Below are 20,809 nucleotides of genomic sequence, written 5' to 3'. Positions count from 1 at the left end.
AAACTGTTTTGAGGATTCCTTTTCTTCGATGAGCTGTGGGACGTCAAAGTTCCTGGAGCTGGTGGGCACTGCTGGGGTTTGGACGATGCATGACATTTGCCATTTTCGTCACCCATCACAGCTTTCTGTGGCATCACTTTTTGCATCTAAGTGATAGCATCCTGCGTCATATGCTTCTGTCTGTGTGCCTGCCCGGTAGGTGCGATCGATGCAGTTGGAGGTGTGCTGTGTTATGTGGGTTTCTTCTGTATCAATGCTGCCTTAGGTTAACAGCCGTGCGTCATATTGGGGAGTGTCATAAGCTAGGGCCCTCAACACACCTTTCTGTTGCAAAGCTATGGATGACGCAGTAAATAGCGCTTTTGAATTTTATATACCTCCCACTTTCCTGCCACTGAAGCTCCACTCTTGCCTGATAGAGTTTGGATTCATGCTATTTAGGGTGCTTCTCTTTTTGTTTTGAAGCCTCTGGAGGCCTTTCCAATGGGACTATGACGCAGCACGCCACTGTATGTGCTGCTGATGCATTTTTGGGGCCAGGAATGACTACGTGTACCGCCGTGGAGAGGGAGCATACCTGCCTAATGCTGACAGTAAGCCTTCCTCCTCCCACAATTGTGCAATCTTCTGGGCTCTCTCACGTTGAGCCCATGGTGATATTCAGCCACAATCTCGGCATGCAGACTGATCATGGTCTGGGTCTAGACAAATATAGCAAGATTTACGTCCATCTGTGATGAACATAATATGCCCACATTGGCAATACTTAAAACTAGGGGTCTTTTTGGACATAAGCACTGACAAGTGCTGCTTTTGAGACTGCAAGTAGCAGAAAGTGAAAAATCTGAGGAGAAAAGGAGGATAAGGATTTCCGCATGTCCATGTCTAGGCGCGGAAAAAAATAAACTGAGGAGAGTCTGCTCCAGTCAATCGCACAGATCTGCCATGATTGTGCAGAGCATCAAATCTCTCTTTACTTAGAAGGCTCCGTATCATGCACCACTGGATGATGTTACCCAAGACAGCATGACTAATCCAGCCTGCTTATAGATGGAAAACAAGTACATGTTCTAAGACAGTAAAATCTCTTCCATGAAATTAAACACATCTAATAATTTGCAAAAAATGAACAAGTTCTACAAAAAAGTAAAATTCTCTAGCTTTCCTCAAAACATATGCAGCAATCGAACACCACAGTATTGCCTAAATACATGAAAAAAAAAATACTTCTGATAATAGCTTAAATACATTTTTAAAAACCTTTCCCCCACTCCAAAACAAAGGCATGGAAAGACCTAGCTCGGGCGGTGAACTCTAGTATTCGAGTGCCACAAACAGGCCAGGATTTCAGGATATCTACAATAAATATGCATGAGAAAGATTTGCATACAATGATCTATCTCATGCATATTCATTGTGGATATCATGTAAACCTGGCCTATCTAGAACTAGTTCACCGTCCCTGCCCTAGCTAGAACTAATCACTAGTTGCATCATAATCTAGTTCCAGTTGAGCTGGAGTCCTAAATGAGTGGCAAGAAACTACCATGGATTCCCCTACCTGGCCAAGGATTACAAGCATCATCATGAAATGATCTGTCAGAAAAGTATCAATATGATCTAAATTATATAGTAGCAACCTTAATAGACTAGAAAATGTATAACTATGAACTAGAATATATACTTGCTGTGCTGTCGAATTAGAAGCTGAATGTGGACACAAAGTATATGATTGGAGACATTGAATACTGTTACTGTAAACCATTGTGATCTTTTGGAACGATGGTACATAAAAAAATCTAAATAAATAAATATGGAAATGAATAAAAGCAATCATACCTGGGTCCAGCACTGCAGGAGAGAGGACCCATATCATGAAGAGAAGAGTCCAGGGGTCTGAGAAGAAAACAATACAAAAGATCAAGATCAACAAGGAGCAGAAACATTTGTAAGAGGATGCCAGTATTGTTGCACACATTTCATGCAACAGAAGCTGCAAACATGTCTTGGGAGAGAGCAGAGGGCATGGAGAGCAAGAAATCACTTTCTAGTTAGCCCTGGCTACTGCTTACATGTCTGAAGTTTTACTTGGATTTTAATTACTCTCCTGACCAAACCGATGATCAAAGGTAATTCAGTGGCTGGACCAATCCTATAGAATTCCTCAGAAGTGTGTCTATCTGCCCAAAAGCTTTAAAAAAAATGCTCAAAACTTTTTTTTTCCCAGCAGGTATTTACTGATTGAGAACTATTAATTTGATCTGACTTTATGACAGTTAAGAAGTTGGAGTTCACTGTTAGGTTAATAATGTATTACATACCAATTTGTTTATCTTTTATTATTTGTTGTATGCCATAAGAACATAAGAAAATGCCATACTGGGTCAGACCAAGCGTCCATCAAGCCCAGCATCCTGTTTCCAACAGTGGCCAATCCAGGCCATAAGAACCTGGCAAGTACCCAAAAACTAAGTCTATTCCATGTAACCATTGCTAATGGCAGTGGCTATTCTCTAAGTTGTGGAAATAGGCTATTCTCTAAGCTGTGGAAATAGGTAGCTTATACATCCTACCTAATAAACGAAGGATGACCGACGTGCCGCAAATGCGCAGTAGAGACCAGCTCTACCGCGCATGTGCGGGCGAGCACGTCGGTCTGAGCCACAAAAAAAGGAAAAAAAATGGCGGCGTCCAGTGGCAGCGGCGGCAGCGAGGGAGGAACTGACAGAGAGAGGGAGGGACTGAGTGAGAGGGGAGGAGAGAGAGGGAGGGAGGGAGTGGGACTGAGTGAGAGGGGGGACTGAGTGAGGGGGGAGAGAGGGAGGGAGAGAGAGTGAGGGAGGGAGGGAGTGGGACTGAGAGGGAGAGAGTGGGAATGAGAAAGGGAGGGAGGGAGTGGGACAGAGAGAGGGAGTGGGACAGAGAGAGGGAGGGAGGGAGGGAGTGGGACAGAGAGAGAGGGAGTGGGACTGAGGGAGAGGGGGAGGGAGGGAGTGAGTGAGAGGAGAGGGAGGAGTGGGTGAGAGGGAGGGAGGTAGGGGGTGGTGAAGAGTGAGGGGAGAGAGAATGAGGGGGAGGTGAGAGACAGAGGGATGTAGCCCGTTTTAACGGGCTTAACGGCTTTTCTTTTAAATAAATAAATACAATACAGTAAGTCCCAGCACCAGAGAGAACTTACAATCCAAGTTGGTGCACGGGGCAATGGAAGGCAAAGTGACTTGCAAAAGGTCACAAGGAGTGTCAGTGGGAGAAAAAGGATTTTAACCATGGATTTCCAGGTTTTCTAATCAGTCATTGAATTATTAAAACTGTGAATTAACAGAAGATATTTTCTGCCAATAAAACACTGCCTATAGGGGCCATAAGGACAAATAGAGAAATGTAATCTTACCTGTTAATTTCATTTCCTTGATTTTTGCCAGACCAGCCCATACACAAGGGTATGTGCTATCCTGCTCGATGTCACGTCCCACATAAGAAATAATACAGTCTGGAAGCCTCTCAGTAACCTACAGGGCAGAGTATAGTACCCATAAGGCTTCCAAATGGACTCAGAGACTATCCAACCAGCCTCCCTCAACACCTACTTTTAGGGGAACAGAAGCAGAGATCCAACAATGAGCAGCAAAATCCAGAAAAAATACAAAAATAGAAATCCCAGCAATTCCTCTACATACATCATACCCACAATTTTCATAATGCTGAAGCCTTCCAAGGTGGGTCCTGGACTTGTCTAGCAGCAATCAATGAAAGTAAATTAACAGGTAAGATTACATTTCTCCTTTATCCTGCCAGATCAGTCCAGATACATGAAATATAAACAAACCTTTTCCATGATGGGTAAGCGGAAGCCAATGTTAGTCTCAGAATATCCACCTCAAAGGAAGTATCCTCAAAACAATGGTGTCTAGAGAAGGTTTGAAAGAAAAACCAAGTGCCACCCTGCAAATGTCCAGAGCAATAGTCACGCTCCACGTACGAAGATGACTGGGTCTTGGTGGAACATGCCCTCAGGCTCTGTGGATCCTGCAGGCCCTTGCTGAAATACGCTGAGCTGATTTTCTCTTTAATCCATCTCAAAGAGGCTTTTGAGGCCACCTCACCCTTCTATGGCCACTGAGCAGAAGAAAAAACTTGTCAGATCTAATAGGTTAGTGACCTTCAGATACCACACTACCACATTGTGAACATCCAAGTAGTACAGATCTTTCCATATTCTGACCAATCAGATTTCAAGAAAATCAAAAGAAAAATGGTTCAATTTAAATGAAAGAGAGACAAGTTAAGGAAGGAAGACCATTAGATAAAGATACAACTGTTCTTTTGATAAAACAAGTTTAGAGTTCCTGCATGAAAGAACCTGCATCACCAAAAAGATGCCTGGTTAAACTATGGCCACTAGAAAAAGCAAGTTTGCTTGCCGTAAACATTGTTTCCGTAGATAGCAGGATGAATTAGCCATGCAGTTGATGGGACTGTCTATCAGGGCCCAGGAGGCGGAGCTTTACCAAAGCTGAATACAGAGCTTGGCTCTGCAGCTGCATGTGTGTTCCGGCGCTGAAAGACAGATTCTCCTAAATCAGTAATTAAGCTATGAATATACTTGTAGTATTGACTGTCCAGGGAGGCGGGTGGGTTCGCATGGCTAGTTCATCCTGCTATCTACGGAAACAGTTTACGGTAAGCAAACTTGCTTTTCCCGTCGATTGCAGGGCTGAATCAGCCATGCTATTGATGGGAGTCCCAAGCTCCTGGTCATGCTAGACTTGTCTGATTGTTATTCACACGAAGTACGGCATGACCTCAAAGTGGGCAGTCAATTATTGTTTATGGATTGGTAAACGTTTGTAAGATTACTTCACCTATCTGGGCATCTGCAGACGCTTGATGGTCGAGACAGTAATGGGATGTGAAGGTGCGTAGAGAGGACCATGTGGCCGCTTTGCAGATATCAATAAGCAGAACATGTTTCAAGTGCGCTATGGAAGTAGAAACTGCTTGTACTTGATGACAGAAAAGAATACATTGTGAAATCCAGCTGGATATAGTACGTTTTGAAACTGGTAGTCCTGGCGCATTAGGGTTAAATGAGAGAAAGAGCTGGGATGGTCTGGGCTCAGACTGAGTTTTATTTTATAATACGCTAGTGCCCTTTTGCAGTCTAGCATGTGAAGCAGCTTTTCCCTCTTGTTCTGGTGAGGTTTTGGAGAGAATGTTGGAAGTTCAATTGACTAGTTTAAATGAAAGGCTGAAACCACTTTTGGAAGAAATGAAGGATGAGTTCTGAGCACTACCTTGCGCTTGTAAAATATGGCGGATAGTGAACCAAGGCTTGTAGTTCGCTGACTCTACTGGCTAACGTGACAGCAACCAGAAATACCACCTTCCAAGTGAGGTATTTTGGGTGCGCTGACTCTAGTGGTTCAAATGGGGACATCATTAATTGTTCTAAAACAATATTCAGATCACAGGCTACCGGAGTTTGGATATAGGAGGCCGTAAGTGAATGAGGCCTTTGACAAATCTAGTTACCAGTGGATGTGAGGCTATCGATTTATCCTGGTGTGGTCTGTGGAAAGCCGCTATGGCACTTAAGTGTTCTCGCACCGATGCGGTTACGAGACCTGAGCTATGTAGGGAATGCAGGTAATCCAGGAGAGATTCTGGAGAGCAGTCCGTAGGGTTAAGATGATGTGATTCACACCACGTGGAGTAACGTTTCCATTTTGCTCGGTAGTTTTTCATTGTGGATGGTTTCCTGGCAGCCAATATGACGTCCTGTATGTGATTCGAGATTCCTTGTTCATCCAATAACGCCCTTTCAATCTCCAAGCAGTGAGATGTAAGGAGGTGTGCATTGGATGTATTAACGAGCCGTTCTCTTGAGAGAGGAGATCATTGCGGTCTCCTATCCGACAGAATGAGTAGGTGCGTGTACCAGGGTTGACGTGGCCATGCTGACGATATGAGTACGAGATTTGCCGAATCCTGTATGCACTTCTGAATCGTTCAGAATATTAGTGGAATCGTAGGAAAAGCATTCATGAGGTTTTCCGTATGAGGAAGGCATCCTGTGATATTTGCAGAGGACTAGGTAAGACTGAACAAAACCGAGATACCTTTCTGTTTTGTTCGGTAGCGAAAAGGTCCATGTCTGGTACGCCCCATAGTTCGAAAATGTTGTTTGCTATTTGTTGATTTAACTCCCACTCATGTGGGTGAAAAATTCAGCTGAGTTTGTCTGCTCGAGTGTTGGCAATGCCTGGGAGATATGTCACTTGCAAGTGAATAGAACTGATGTTTGCCCACTATTATGAGAATAGAGTCCTTGCATAGGCTCAAGAAACCTGACCTTCCTTGTTTATGTAATACATCGCTGCCTGGTTGTCTGTGTAGACCATAACTCTCTTCCCCCTCAGATACAGAGCAAACATTTTGAGGGCGTTCCTTATCGCTCTCAGTTCTAACAAGTTGATTTGGTAAGTTTGTTCTATCGGGTACCACTGACCTTGTGTGTCTAGATGGTCGAGATGAGCTCCCCAACCCTTGTGAGAAGCATCCGTTGTGAGTACATTGTGTGAAGGGTTGGGAAACAATGCACCCTTGTTGAGGTATTCTTTTGAAGCCACCATGCTAAATCCTTCTTCATTTCTTGTGTCAGAGATAGGACATGAGATAGTGGTTGCCGATGTTAAGACCACTGGGATTTTAATCCCCAATGTAGTCTGCGCATGTGGAGGCAGGTATTTGGGACTGTGTGGATGGCCGCCACTAACTAGCACATTCCCTAGACGTCCTAGAACTGCCTGTGCCTTCTCTAAACTGCTCCTCCAGAAACAAAATAAGGAGCCTCAGAGTTTGGCTAGAGGTATCAAGCCCACAGCAGTGCAACCTGTGTCTTCTATGTGCACTGCTTCTAACCTTGCTGCTCTGCCATCTGAGCCTGTTTCATCACCCCAAGAGGGGGCCAAGCCTGCTGCATCGCCCCAAGAGGGGACCGAGCCTGCTACATCGCCCCAAGAGGGGGCCAAGCCTGCTGCATCGCCCCAAGAGGGGGCCGAGCCTGCTGCATCGCCCCAAGAGGGGGCCGAGCCTGCTGCATCGCCCCAAGAGGGGGCCGAGCCTGCTGCATCGCCCCAAGAGGGGGCCGAGCCTGCTGCATCGCCCCGAGGAGGATCCGAGCCTGCTGCATCGCCCCGAGGAGGATCCGAGCCTGCTGCATCGCCCCAAGAGGGGGCCGAGCCTGCTGCATCGCCCCAAGAGGGGGCCGAGCCTGCTGCATCGCCCCAAGAGGGGGCCGAGCCTGCTGCATCGCCCCAAGAGGGGGCCGAGCCTGCTGCATCGCCCCAAGAGGGGGCCGAGCCTGCTGCATCGCCCCAAGAGGGGGCCGAGCCTGCTGCATCGCCCCGAAGAGGCCAAGCCTGCTGCATCGCCCCGAGGAGGATCCGAGCCTGCTGCATCGCCCCAAGAGGGGGCCAAGCCTGCTGCATCGCCCCAAGAGGGGGCCAAGCCTGCTGCATCGCCCCAAGAGGGGGCCAAGCCTGCTGCATCGCCCCAAGAGAGGGCCAAGCCTGCTGCATCGCCCCAAGAGGGGGCCAAGCCTGCTGCATCGCCCCAAGAGGGGGCCAAGCCTGCTGCATCGCCCCAAGAGGGGGCCAAGCCTGCTGCATCGCCCCAAGAGGGGGCCAAGCCTGCTGCATCGCCCCAAGAGGGGGCCAAGCCTGCTGCATCGCCCCAAGAGGGGGCCAAGCCTGCTGCATCGCCCCGAGAGGGGGCCAAGACTGCTACAACGCCCGGAGAGGGGTCCGAACCTGCTACAACGCCCGGAGAGGGGTCCGAACCTGCTTCATCGCCCCGAGAAGGGTCCGAGCCTGCTTCATCGCCCCGAGAAGGGTCCGAGCCTGCTTCATCGCCCCGAGAGGTGTCCGAGCCTGCTACAAAGCCCCGAGAGGTGTCCGAGCCTGCTACAAAGCCCCGAGAGGTGTCCGAGCCTGCTACAAAGCCCCGAGAGGTGTCCGAGCCTGCTACAAAGCCCCGAGATGTGTCCGAGCCTGCTACAAAGCCCCGAGAGGTGTCCGAGCCTGCTACAAAGCCCCGAGAGGTGTCCGAGCCTGCTACAAAGCCCCGAGAGGTGTCCGAGCCTGCTACAAAGCCCCGAGAGGTGTCCGAGCCTGCTACAACGCCCCGAGAGGTGTTCGAGCCTGCTTCATCGCCCCGAGAGGGGTCCGAGCCTGCTTCATCGCCCCAAGAGGGGTCCGAGCCTGCTTCATCGCCCCGAGAGGGGTCCGAGCCTGCTTCATCGCCCCGAGAGGGGTCCGAACCTGCTACAACGCCCGGAGAGGTGTTCCAGCCTGTTTCATCCCGAGAGGGGCCCGAGCCTGCTGCACTACCCCGAGACGAGCCTGCTAAACCGGTCCTGCTGCCACCCCCGGAGGGGCTCAAACCGGTACCACTAACAGACTTTCTGACTCAGCCATCTGAGCCTGTTGAATTGCTCCAGCTGTTGCTGCCCTCGGAGGGGTCTGATTTCATTTTTGAGTACCCCCTGCTAAGATGGGACCCAGGAGGAGGGGGAGGCCTTGCGGAGGGGGTACTGTTACAGTTCTGGCTGCAGTGCAACCGCCTCACCACCAGGGGTCCCTCTAGTGCTGGCTCTCCTGACAGGCCCAGGCCATCTCCCCTGTCCACTCTATGTTCTGGGTTGGCCCTTATAACCCTGCCTGACAGTTCCCTCGGTGCTTCGGCATCGAGCTCACCTGGGCTCCCTGCTCTAGCCTTGTGCGGCCTTCGGGCCTTTCCTTGCCTTGCCCTGCGCGGCCTTCGGGCCTTTCCTTGCCCTGCGCGGCCTTCGGGCCTTCTTCCTCGCTTTTCTTACCTGGCCTACGGGCCTTCTGACCTGCCTGCTCTGCTTACGGTGTGTGGCCTACGGGCCTTCTGTGTATGTGTGGCCTACGGGCCTTCTGACCTGCCTGCTCTGCTTACGGTGTGGGGCCTACAGGCCTTCTGTGTGTGTGTGTGTGTGTGTGGCCTATGGGCCTTCTGACCTGCCTTGCCCTGACCCAGCCTGAACCCAGACACTGCTACTTGCCGCCTGCCCTGACCCAGCCTAGACCCAGACACTGCTACTTGCCGCCTGCCCTGACCCAGCCTGAACCGAGACACTGCTACTTGCTGCCTGCCCTGACCCAGCCTGGAACCAGACACTGTTTCTAGCCATTCCTGTCTCTCTCCACCTGGAGCCACCCTGCTGGGTGGTGTTCACGACTCCTGACCGGAGCCCAAGCGTAACATTGAGGAGGCAGGCATGGCTTATGTGGAAGACTAGGGGATTGTGGTCTACTAAGTGAAGATCAATCAGATTCAGAACCCCTACTAAATGAATGTTCCTTAGAAGTCTCTGAGTCATGGTCAGAGATGAGTTCCACATCTAGCTCGGAGTCTTGTCGCCGGTGTTTTTGCTGACTTTATATGTTTCATTTTTTGTGGTCTTTTTAAGATGTTTTTGGCTGTAAAGTGTGGACTGAGTCAAGACAGGTGTCATATGTGGAGTTCAAGGTTGGTAATAAGAGTGCGTCATGGACTGCAAAGGCATCAAGAGTTTCGCATGTTTTGAGTTGTCATGCTTCGATGCGCCGTGTGCTCCGATGTGGCGATCTTTGACGCGCCGTATGCCTCGTCCGCTTAGATTTTCCATGCTCCGACCTTTTTGGTGTCGAGGAGCGGGAGTGAGCGGGTACAGGTCCCTGTAACCCGAACAGCTCATGAGGGGCTTTTTGAACAAGAGAAGTCGAGGCCTCAATTCCCTTCACCGGTCCTGGTGGTATCTCAGACCTGGCCGAGGCGCCCTCCAACGAGACAGATCTCTTAGCTGGTGTCTTCTTCGGTCTCTTCATCGGTCCTGGCAAAGTCTGTGTGGATGGTAACTTCAAACACAAGATTTTCTCTGCACGTTGCCTTTGGACACAGGGGAGACATACGACCACAGTCTCGGCATGAGGCTTGCTCATGCTCCGGGCCCAGGCAGATATAGCAATAATTATGTCCATCTGTTATGGACATAATTTTACTGCATTGGCAGTACTTAAATCCTGATGGCTTAGGAGCCATCACTGCCAATGAGGAAAACTGAGAAAAATCAAAAAAATTTGAAAAATCACAAAAAAACTCTTCAGAGACAATGAGGAGAAAAAACCCTGCATGCAGTCTGCTCGCGGAAAAAAAGAGACTGAGGAAACAAGGTAATTGCGCGGGAAGATCACTGCGCAGCCGCACAGAGTTAAAAACTCTGTGACCAACTGAGAAAACTCCGCCTACTGACCGGTCGCGACGCGCTCCTAGACAGCATAGCTAATTCAGCCCTGCTATCAACGGGAAATAACTCATATTGAGACTAAATAATAACAAATCACAGGAACTGGATGGTATTCACCCAAGAGATCTGAAGGAACTCAAAAATGAAACGCACACCTGTTTCTGGTGTCCTGCAACTCATTTCCAACAGCGACAGCACCTGAAGATGATGGATTGATGGTGGACAACGGGACCGGTGGAGCCATCTCGAGTCCCTGGCCTGCTTAGAGGATAAGCACTCCTCGCCAAGGGACCACTTAGCAGGTTCTCGGTATGCCCCAGACTGTTCCTACTCTTGGCATCAGACACACATGGGAGACTGATACCGATTCTTCCTTGGCACCCCTCAATACTCAGCATAGGATCTTCTCGATGCTGGTGTCTAATCCTTCCAGTTGCCCTTTTCGATCAGCAAGTGAGATGAAGGCCTCTCTCCAGGATCCCTATCAGCAGGTGGCACAGAGGGAACAGATGGTCTCCCCAATAATGACAATGCTCCTTCCATCAATGCAGCTCAGAGGTCCTTCAATATCTATGGCTCAGTCTTCCAAAACCTAAAATGCCTTTCCACAAGTTCCATTTGGGACCGGCTTCTTTTCGAGGTCATAGTCGTACATCTGCAACATTCCTGGACATCATGTGATGCCCCCAAAAATGGATACATCTATTATGAGGTCCATGACAGACAGAGCCTTGTGCACTGTGGCATCACTGGAACCCACAACACATGATCAACCAAAATAAGAGAGAAATAAAATCAAACTCTATGGTGGGGGTGACTTGAAGGCAGTTAGGCACCAATGACACCCTGGCACAGAATATGGAAGCAATCAAAGACTTAGAAAGAAAAACGACCAAAACTTTACATAGGGTAACTACAAGGGATAAAACCACAAGACCCTACGACAAACAAACCTACAAATCTGGCAAAATCAAAAAGATCTAGAAACAGGATCATGAGGCACCAAAACCATGACGCGAGATATCCTTGGAAAAAAGTCTGAAGGGAATCTGCGTGGGCGTGTGACATAATGGCATGCTCAGGCAAGCTCAAAGAAAGAGTCAAAGTTTCAGAAACTTTAACATTACGTTTTCCATGCCAGGCTCCATCGGATGTCCCCATGTGTGAGGACTGACACCATGCTTGTCCTCAAAGAAAAACTAAACAGAGCACTTTAGCTAAGAAAAGATGAAAAAGAGAAGACTGAAATTTATAAAATTATGAATGGGGGGTGTAACGGGTAAAGCAAGTTTGCTTACCGTAAACAGTGTTTCCATAGATAGCAGGATGAATCAGCCATGCTGTCTTCGGCTGTCCGTCAAGGCCTGGGAGGCGGAGCTTATCAAAGCTATTACACAGAGTTTAGCTCTGAGTGGCTGCTCATGGGTTCCTGCGTAGGAAAAGCAGATTCTCCCCAGTCTGTAATATAGCGTAGATGATTTTATGTGTCCCTTTGCGTAGCTGTCCAGGGAGGCGGGTCAGCATGGCTGATTCAACCTGCTATCTATGGAAACAGTTCACGGTAAGCAAACTTGCTTTTCCCGTCGATAGCAGGGCTGAATCAGCCATGCTGTCTTGGGAGTCCGAAGCTGATGGTCACGCGTATCACTGGTATACATGTTTTGTGGATGAGCCTGGCCATGGAGAGTGGACAGTCCGCAATGACTGTTTAACAAGGTTGCTGAGAAAATCCCTGCCCACCTTGGCATCTTCTGATGAATGCTGGACTAAGCAAAAATGGGATGTGAAGGTATGTAGAGTTGACCACGTTGCCACCTTACATATGTCGATAGGCGGAACAAAGATGGGCCACTGAAGTGGATACTTCTCTCACTTGATGAGCCTTCAGTGTTGAAGAGAGCTGGATTCCTCTCTTTTCATAACAGAATTGTATGCACCGTACAATCCAGCTGGATATGGTTCTGTTGGCAACTGGTAAGCCTGGAAAATTAGGATTAAATGTGAGGAAAAACTGAGATGGTCTAGTCTCTGTGCCAGTTCAGCTCTTGTAAGAGGCTAACGCCCTTTTACAGTACAAAGTGTGTAATAATTTTTCTCTCTCATTGTGATGTGATTTTGGAAAGAATGTTGGAAGTTCAATGGATTGGTTAAGGTGAAAGGCAGAGACTACTTTCGGTAGGAAGGAGGGATGTGTGCGAATAGCTACCTTGTGATGGTAGAATTGTAGATATGGAATGTAATGTACTAAGGCTTGAATTTCGCTAATTCTTCGAGCTGAAGTCACGGCCACTAGAAAGACTACTTTCCACGTAAGGTATTTTATATGAGAATTGTCCATGGGTTCGAATGGAGGCAACATGAGCTGTTCCAACACGATGTTTAAGTCCCATGGAATTGGAGGTTTAGAGATTGGGGGCCGAAGGTGGAAGAGGCCCTTCATGAAACTAGAAATCATTGGGTGAGTGGAGGTGGATTGACCATTATGGTGTGCATGTAAAGCTGTGATTGGACTTAAGTGTACCTGCAGTGAAGCTGTTGCAAGACCCGCTGTGTAAAGTATGTGCAGGATTTCTAATAGGCATTCTGGCGGACATTGACTTGGATCGAATTGGTGGCTCTGCATACCAGGTGGCATATCTTTTCCATTTGAAATAATAATTATGTCGTGTGGAAGGTTTTCTGGCCACCAGTATGACATTTTGTACGCTGTAGGATATGCCCATTTCTGTTAGCAATGTCCGTTCAATCGCCATGCTGTCAGGTGTAATGACTTGTGCATAAGGTGTAGCAGAGAACCCCGCTCTTGCGACAGGAGATCGCTGCGGTCGTCCAATTGAAGTGGGCTGTCTATTGATAGTCTGAGTAGGTAAGTGTACCACGGTTGTCTGAGCCATGCTGGTGCTAATAATGTAGAGATTACTTACCTGATAATCTCGTTTTCCTTAGTGTATGCAGATGGACTCAAAACAAGTGGGTATAGCGTGCTCGTGCCAGCAGTTTGAGACTGATCTGACGCCAGCACGGGTACATATACCCCCACAGGAAGTGAAGCAATTCAGTAATCTTCCTTGCAAAGCTGTCATAGCTATATGAGTACTGACCGATCGATTAAACAGGATTACCCTGACCGGTTGATAGTAGCTGGAGACCGCCAGGATTCTCAACCGGAAGGCATCGACACCCGGCAGGGTGGATGCCCTATGTAGTAAAACATGGCTTACCTTGAGCCTGTGAAATCCCATGAATATTGGCAGCCGGGCGGGATGCTGAGTCCATCTGCATACACTAAGGAAAATGAGATTATCAGGTAAGTAATCTCTACATTTCCTAGCATGTAGCAGATGGACTCAAAACAGGTGGGATGTACAAAAGCTACTCCTGGACTGGGCGGGAGGCTGCCCGCGGTCCGTGCAGGATTGCCCTTGCGAATGTGGTGTCCTCCCTGGCCTGGACATCCAGACGGTAGAATCTGGAGAAGGTATGGAGGGAGGACCACGTCGCCACCTTACAGATATCAGCAGGCGACAGCATCCGAGTTTCTGCCCAAGAGGCCGCTTGCGCTCTGGTAGAGTGAGCCTTGACCTGTAGAGGCGGTGATTTTCCCGCGTCTACGTAGGCTGCCTTGATAACTTCTTTGACCCAGCGAGCGATAGTTGCCCGTGAGGCCGCTTCCCCTTGCTTCTTCCCGCTGTGTAGAACGAACAGATGGTCCGTCTTTCGTATTGCTTCGGACACTTCCAGGTATCTGGACAGTAGCCTGCTGATGTCGAGATGGCGTAGAATTCGACCTTCTTCTGACTTCTTCAAACCTTCTGTGGTAGGTAAAGAGATGGTTTGGTTGAGGTGGAAGTGCAAGACTACTTTGGGTAAGAAGGAAGGGACTGTGCGAAGATGGATGGCTTCTGGCATGATTCGGAGAAATGGATCACGGCAAGACAGTGCTTGTAGCTCTGAGACGCGTCGTGCGGAGCAAACAGACAGCAGGAACACCATCTTCAAGGTTAACAAACGGAGGGACAGGCCTCGAAGTGGACGGAAGGCGTGTCCCGCTAGAAAGTCCAAAACTAGGTTGAGGTTCCACAGAGGTATGGGCCACTTCAGTGGCAGACGAATGTGTTTGACTCCTTTCAGGAAGCGTGAAACGTCTGGGTGTGTGGCGATGCTATTGCCGTCACTCCGGGGACCGTAGCAGGAAAGTGCTGCCACTTGGACCTTGATGGAATTGAGGGACAGACCCTTCTGAAGTCCCAAAATGATAGGAATCTTAGTGGCATGTGGATTGGTGCTATATGCTTCGCACCTAGCTTCCAATACTCTCCAGATCCTTATATAAGTTAGTGATGTGGAGAACTTGCGTGCTCTGAGAAGTGTATTTATTACCGGTCCTGAATATCCTCGTGTCTTCAGTCTAGCCCTCTCAATGGCCAAACCGTAAGAGAGAATTGAGCCGGATCCTCGTGGAGTATGGGACCTTGTCGCAGTAGGTCCCTGTGCGGCGGCAGAGGTAGTGGATTCCCTGCCAGTAGTCTTCTCATGTCTGCGTACCAGGGTCTTCTTGGCCAGTCCGGGGCCACTAGAAGAACTAAGCCTCTGTGCCGCTGAATCCTGTGTATAATGGCGCCCAGCAGGGGCCATGGCGAAAAAGCGTACAGCAGGATCTCCTGGGGCCATGGTTGTACCAGTGCGTCGATCCCCTGAGACAGAGGATCCCGCCTGCGGCTGAAATATCTGGGTACATGAGCGTTGGACCTGTCCGCTAGTAGGTCTATGCCCGGGGTCCCCCACCGATTCACAATCATCTGGAACGCTGTGGGTGACAGTTGCCAATCCCCGGGATGTAGACTTTCTCTGCTGAGGAAGTCTGCCGCAGTGTTGTCCTTCCCGGCGATATGGACGGCGGAGATGTCCTGGAGATTTGCTTCCGCCCAAGTCATCAGGGGAGCTATTTCTAGGGATACCTGTCGGCTTCTGGTTCCGCCCTGTCGGTTGATGTATGCCACCGTGGTGGCGTTGTCTGACATCACTCTGACTGCTCTGTGTCGCACTCTGTGGGCAAATCGCAGGCACGCTAGCCTGACTGCCCGTGCCTCTAGTCGGTTGTTCCATCCCGACTCTTCTCTGCTCCACCGCCCTTGGGCGGTGAGTCCTTCGCAATGTGCGCCCCAGCCGCTCAGGCTGGCGTCTGTTGTGAGCAGGGTCCAGGTCAGAGAGGACATCCTGGACCCCCGGCTCCTGTGGCTTTGCTGCAGCCACCGTCGCAGCTGATTCCGTACCCTGACTGGGAGAGGTAGGTGTACGGTGTAAGTTTGTGATCGCGGGCTCCACCGGGATAGGAGGGCGCGTAGTAATGGCCTCATATGCGCCCGTGCCCATGGTATCACCTCCAGAGTGGATGCCATCAGGCCGAGGACTTGTAGGTAATCCCAAGCTGTGGGCCGGACGGCGTACAGCAGGGCCTGCAGATAATTCTTGAGCTTTTCTCTTCTTTTGGGAGTCAAGCTGACTCTGCCTGAGTGTCGAATAGGACTCCTAGGTATTCCTTCGACTAAGACGGCTGTAGGGAACTCTTGTTTAAGTTTACTACCCAGCCTAGGCTCTCTAGAAGAGCAATCACTCGGCTGGTTGCCAGATGGCTCTCTTCTGGCGATTTTGCACTGATCAACCAATCGTCCAGGTAGGGATGAATGAGAATTCCCTCCTTCCTGAGGGCCGCCACCACCTACTACTATGACCTTGGTAAAGATCCGCGGCGCTGTGGCTAACCCGAAGGGTAACACCCGAAACTGAAAGTGTTGGTCCAAGACTTTGAAATGTAGGTAGCGCTGATGATCTCGATGGATTGGGATATGCAGGTAGGCTTCTGACAGATCTAGGGATGTGAGAAACTCCCCTGACTGTACTGAATTTTTGACAGATCGCAGGGTTTCCATGCGAAAGCTGGGTACCCGTAGGTAGCGGTTGACTGACTTTAGGTCCAGGACGGGCCGGAAAGTGCCCTCCTTCTTGGGCACTATGAAATAAATGGAATAATGCCCAGAATTTATCTCCCCTGCAGGCACTGAAATTATGGCCTTGAGGGAGAGAAGCCTCTGTAAGGTAACATCTAGCGCCGCCCTCTTGAGGGGTGAACAAGGAGATTCCACAAACTTCTCTGGGCGGGAGCCGAAGAAAGTCCAGGTAGTACCCCTTTCGGATGATGGTGAGGACCCACTGGTCCGAGGTAATCTCGGCCCACCTGCGGTAAAAGAGAGTCAGCCTGCCCCCTATGGCTGCTACCCCCAGATGGGCCAGCTGATTGTCATTGTGGGGTACGGCCGGGGCCGGAACCCGAGCCGGCTCCCCTCTTACTGTTCTTAGGCCGAAAGGACTGGTTCTTGGCCTGCGACCGAGGTGCCTGGTAGCGAGTCTCATAAGGGTTGAAACGCTGAGAGGTTCTACCTCTGGGTGGTCTAGAAGACGGGAGCTGCCTCCTGCGTGGTCTGTCTTCTGGTAGACGAGGTAAAGGAGAGGCGCCCCATTTATTGGCCAACTTCCCCAGGTCGCTGCCGAACAGGAGAGATCCCTCGAAGGGCATTCTCGTGAGACGTGTCTTGGAAGAGGAGTCGGCCGACCAGTTACGTAGCCAGAGCTGCCTCCTGGCTGCCACTGAGGATGACACTCCCTTGGCTGCCGTACGGACGAGGTCGGAGGCTGCGTCAGTAAGGAATGAGAGAGCTGATTCCATCCCTTCTCCCGGGGCGTTGTTGCGAGCCTGAGATAAGCAGGAACGCGTCACCACCGTGCAAGCAAGTCGCAATTCGTAGGGACATGGCTGCCACCTCAAAGGCCTGCTTCAGGATGGCATCCATACGCCGGTCATGTGTATCCTTGAGGGCCGTCCCACCTTCCACCGGGATGGTGGTGCGCTTCACAACTGCGCTGACTATGGCGTCTACCTGAGGGCACGCCAACATGTCCTTAGTCGCCGGGGCTAAGGGGTACATGCCAGCCAAGGCCCGACCCCCCCTTGAATGGAGCATCCGGTGCAGCCCATTCCAGATCGATTAGCTGCTATGCCACTTGTAGGAGGGGAAAGTGGTGAGAAGTGTGGCGCAGGCCCTCTAACAGGGGGTTCACTCTAGGTTCCCCCGGGGTGTCATGGCCGGAAGGGCCAGTTCAGACAGGCATTGCGAGATCAAGTCTGGAAGATCCACTCTGATAAAGAAGCGCCGCATGGTCCGATAAGGTTCTACCCCCGAGGGAAGCTCCCCCTCCTCGGGGGGGCTCATCTTCTTCTGCCGGGTAGTCTGAATCCCCATAATTGGGGCTATCAGGTGGCGAGTGGCCGCGCCTAGGCCGCGAGGGTCCAGGGGCCGGGTCATTCTGGACGTACGGACCCGGTCGGGGAGCGGACTGCATCGTGACAAAGGTATGAATCCCTTTGAATAACTCCACCCAGGAGATCGAAGCCATATCTGGCCACATGGGAACCAGGCCCCCCTGGTTCACTGGCTGCTCCCCGCTGCTTGCTGGCTCCGGGGTGTTCCCTGAGGAACCGGCAAGAACGCTGGGCTGTGACCGGCCCTGGCCCGGTACTCCCAGGGCCTCTTCACATTGGGCACATAGGGAGTCTGCATCCTCATTCTGTGTGGCCCTGTGGTTGCATGCAGAGCAGAGATTGATGCCTGATTCTGGAGGTGCCGGCACTGCCAAAGCCTGGTCACTCTTACTCTCCATGCCACCCGTGAATTCAATAAGAGTCTGCGCTCTGCGCGAAAAGCAGGCGCCTGAAACCAGCGTTCAGCAACGTGCGCCTAACAATGTGCGCCTATGAACGGGCGCCTATCTATGAGCGTGCGCCGATCGCCGTGCGCGTAGCAACGGACGCCTATCGCCGTGAGACGCTTCAGGTAGAAGATGATGGCGAGCAGGCAGACGAAATGGCGGCCTACTGAACTGGCCGCCCCAGAGGCACACTCTGCTTTCCTCGGATCCTCGGAGACCAACAAATAAATATATACGCCTTACCTCGTCTTCGGCGCTTCCCGGCTGCCCGGGCAGTCTCCGGCTGCGGGGGAGAGGGCGAGTACCTTCACCGCCGCGCTCGAGGAGGTGCACCTGCTGCCTCTAGGCCACACCCGAACTCGTCTCGCTCGGGGGCCCAAGTCCACACCGGGACCGAGGCTGCCTCTAGGCCGCGCCCGAGCCCTTCTCGCTCGGGGGCAGGACCCTGCCGCGAATCGGCCACTGGACTGAGGCGCTTACCTCCGAGGGACCACGGAAATCACCTCGGGAAACTAAACTGGGGGAGGGACCGACTGGTATCACCACAGGAGTGCGGGGCTCGTCGTTAATATATATCGTCTAGGAATTTAGTCGTTAGAATTTGGAAGAATGCTCAGCGAGCGTGAAGGAGCTCCAAACTGCTTTGAAGACTGAAATTACTGAATTGCTTCACTTCCTGTGGGGGTATATGTACCCGTGCTGGCGTCAGATCCGTCTCCAACTGCTGGCACGAGCACGCTATACCCACTTGTTTTGAGTCCATCTGCTACACGCTAGGAAAGATCAGGTTTGCCTTGTCCTGTATGCACTTCTGAATTGTTCTCATTAGAAGAGGAATTGGTGGAAAAGCATACATCAGCTTTTCCATCCAAGGAATCAGGAAGGACTGTGTAGTAGTGAACAAAATCGTGGCACCTTCTTGTTGTGGACCGTGGCGAACAGGTCTATGGGATGGTGTCCCCCAGAGGCTGAAAATCTTTTCTGCGACCTGTTGGTATAAAGACCACTTGTGTGGATGGAAGATGCTGCTTAACCTGTCCGCTCGAGTATTGACTATACCTGTTAGGAATGTTGCTTGTAGGGAGAGTGCTATGCTACCCATTCTAGAATAAGGATCGCTTCCTTGCAAAGAGAATGGCAGTGGAAGCTACACTGACGAGATTACTAGCCTTAGAGGTTATAACACCGGTGCCTCCACAACTAATAAATACTGGCCATTATTCCATCTATTTTATCGTTCCCAAGAAGGAAGGAACATTCAGACCTATCCTGGACCACAAGGCAGTCAACCGTCACCTGAAGATTCTTCGCTTCCGCATGGAAAACCCTATGCTCGGTAATAAGGGCGATATAACCGGGAGAATTCCTTACCTCCCTGGATCTGTCTGAAGCCTACCTACACATTCCGATCCATCAAGAGCATCAGCGTTTTCTACGCTTCTCGATCCTGGACCGTCACTACCAGTTCCAGGTACTACATTTCGGGTTAGCCACTGCACCCAGGACGTCAAGATCATAGTGGTGGTGGCAGCAACACTGAGGAAGGAAAGAATCCATGTGCACCCTTATCTAGACGGTTGGCTGATCAGAGCGAAATCCCCAGAGGAAAGCCACCAGGTAACTCTGGAGAGCCTCGGGTGGGTGGTCAACACGAACAGCTGCCTGCAGCCTTCCCAATCTCTAGAATACTTGAGAGTCCGGTTCGACACCAAACAAGACAAGGTCATCCCAACACCGACAAGGACATCAAAACTGATGACCCAGTTACGAACCCTGTTGAGCAAACTTCGCCCCACAGCATGGGATTACCTACAAGTTCTTGGCCTCATGGCATCCTCACTGGAAGTAGTCCCATGGGCTATAATTATAACATTTTAGTGCATAGCCACTTGAATTATGCCCAGAACCCACTGATCTGACATGACTTGGTTCCATGGACTATAAAACTACCTCAAGTGGCCTCCCACCCAAGACCTCAGAGAGGACCCACTGACCCTCACTGGGAGTCTCGAGCCCCACTGGGAGCACATGTTCCACCCATCAGAGCTTCTCCTCACTTCTCTAGAGGCAGCCCCAAATTCTAAGCAAGCAACTTCTCTGAAACCAGAGTCCAACTCGTTCCCCTACGAGTCCTGCCAGCAGCTGCTTAATCCAGTGCAGAAGAGCTTGAGCGACACAGCCACTGCAGCAGCTTACAAGGAGAGACTGGATATCACAAAGGACCGATTCAGAAGGACTCCATCTTCCTATCTTAAGAATCCCCAAATGCTGTGTCCCCATCCACTGAAATGGAGAAATTACTTACCTGATAATTTCGTTTTCCTTAGTGTAGACAGATGGACTCAGGACCAATGGGTATAGTGTACTCCTGATAGCAGTTGGAGATGGATCAGATTTCAATTTGACGTCAGCCCTAGTACATATACCCCTGCAGGAAGTGCAGCTCTTCAATATTCTCCTCGAAAAGCATTGTGGATATATGTGTGACTGACTAATTTTAATAACTTGAATAACTTTATTAAACTGAAGGTTGAATTGGCTATAGCTGGAGACGGCCAGTGCCCTCAACCGGGAAAGGTCGACACCCGGTAGGATGGGTGTCCTAGGTGAAGGAAGCATGGCTTACCCTTGAATCACTCGCTCCCGGGGATGTCCCCCGAGAATTCCATGAGTAACGGCCGCCGTGGGGGGGATGCTGAGTCCATCTATCTACACTAAGGAAAACGAAATTAT

The 20,809-nt window shown here is 50.5% G+C and overlaps 1 protein-coding gene across 1 annotated transcript in view; it reads right to left on the bottom strand.

Moving 5' to 3' along the window:
* Positions 1 to 20,809, bottom strand: part of STAG2 (stromal antigen 2) — a 1,172,735-nt gene that overhangs the window by 987,817 nt on the left and 164,109 nt on the right. The window contains 1 exon segment of the mRNA XM_029607875.1: positions 1,840 to 1,896. Coding sequence (XP_029463735.1) covers positions 1,840 to 1,896 — 57 coding nt within the window.

Source organism: Rhinatrema bivittatum, chromosome 6 (genome assembly GCF_901001135.1).
Source record: "Rhinatrema bivittatum chromosome 6, aRhiBiv1.1, whole genome shotgun sequence".
Lineage (NCBI taxonomy): Eukaryota > Metazoa > Chordata > Amphibia > Gymnophiona > Rhinatrematidae > Rhinatrema > Rhinatrema bivittatum.
The sequence above is the reverse complement of the archived record's forward strand: the minus strand, read 5'-3'. Positions and strand labels throughout refer to the sequence as shown.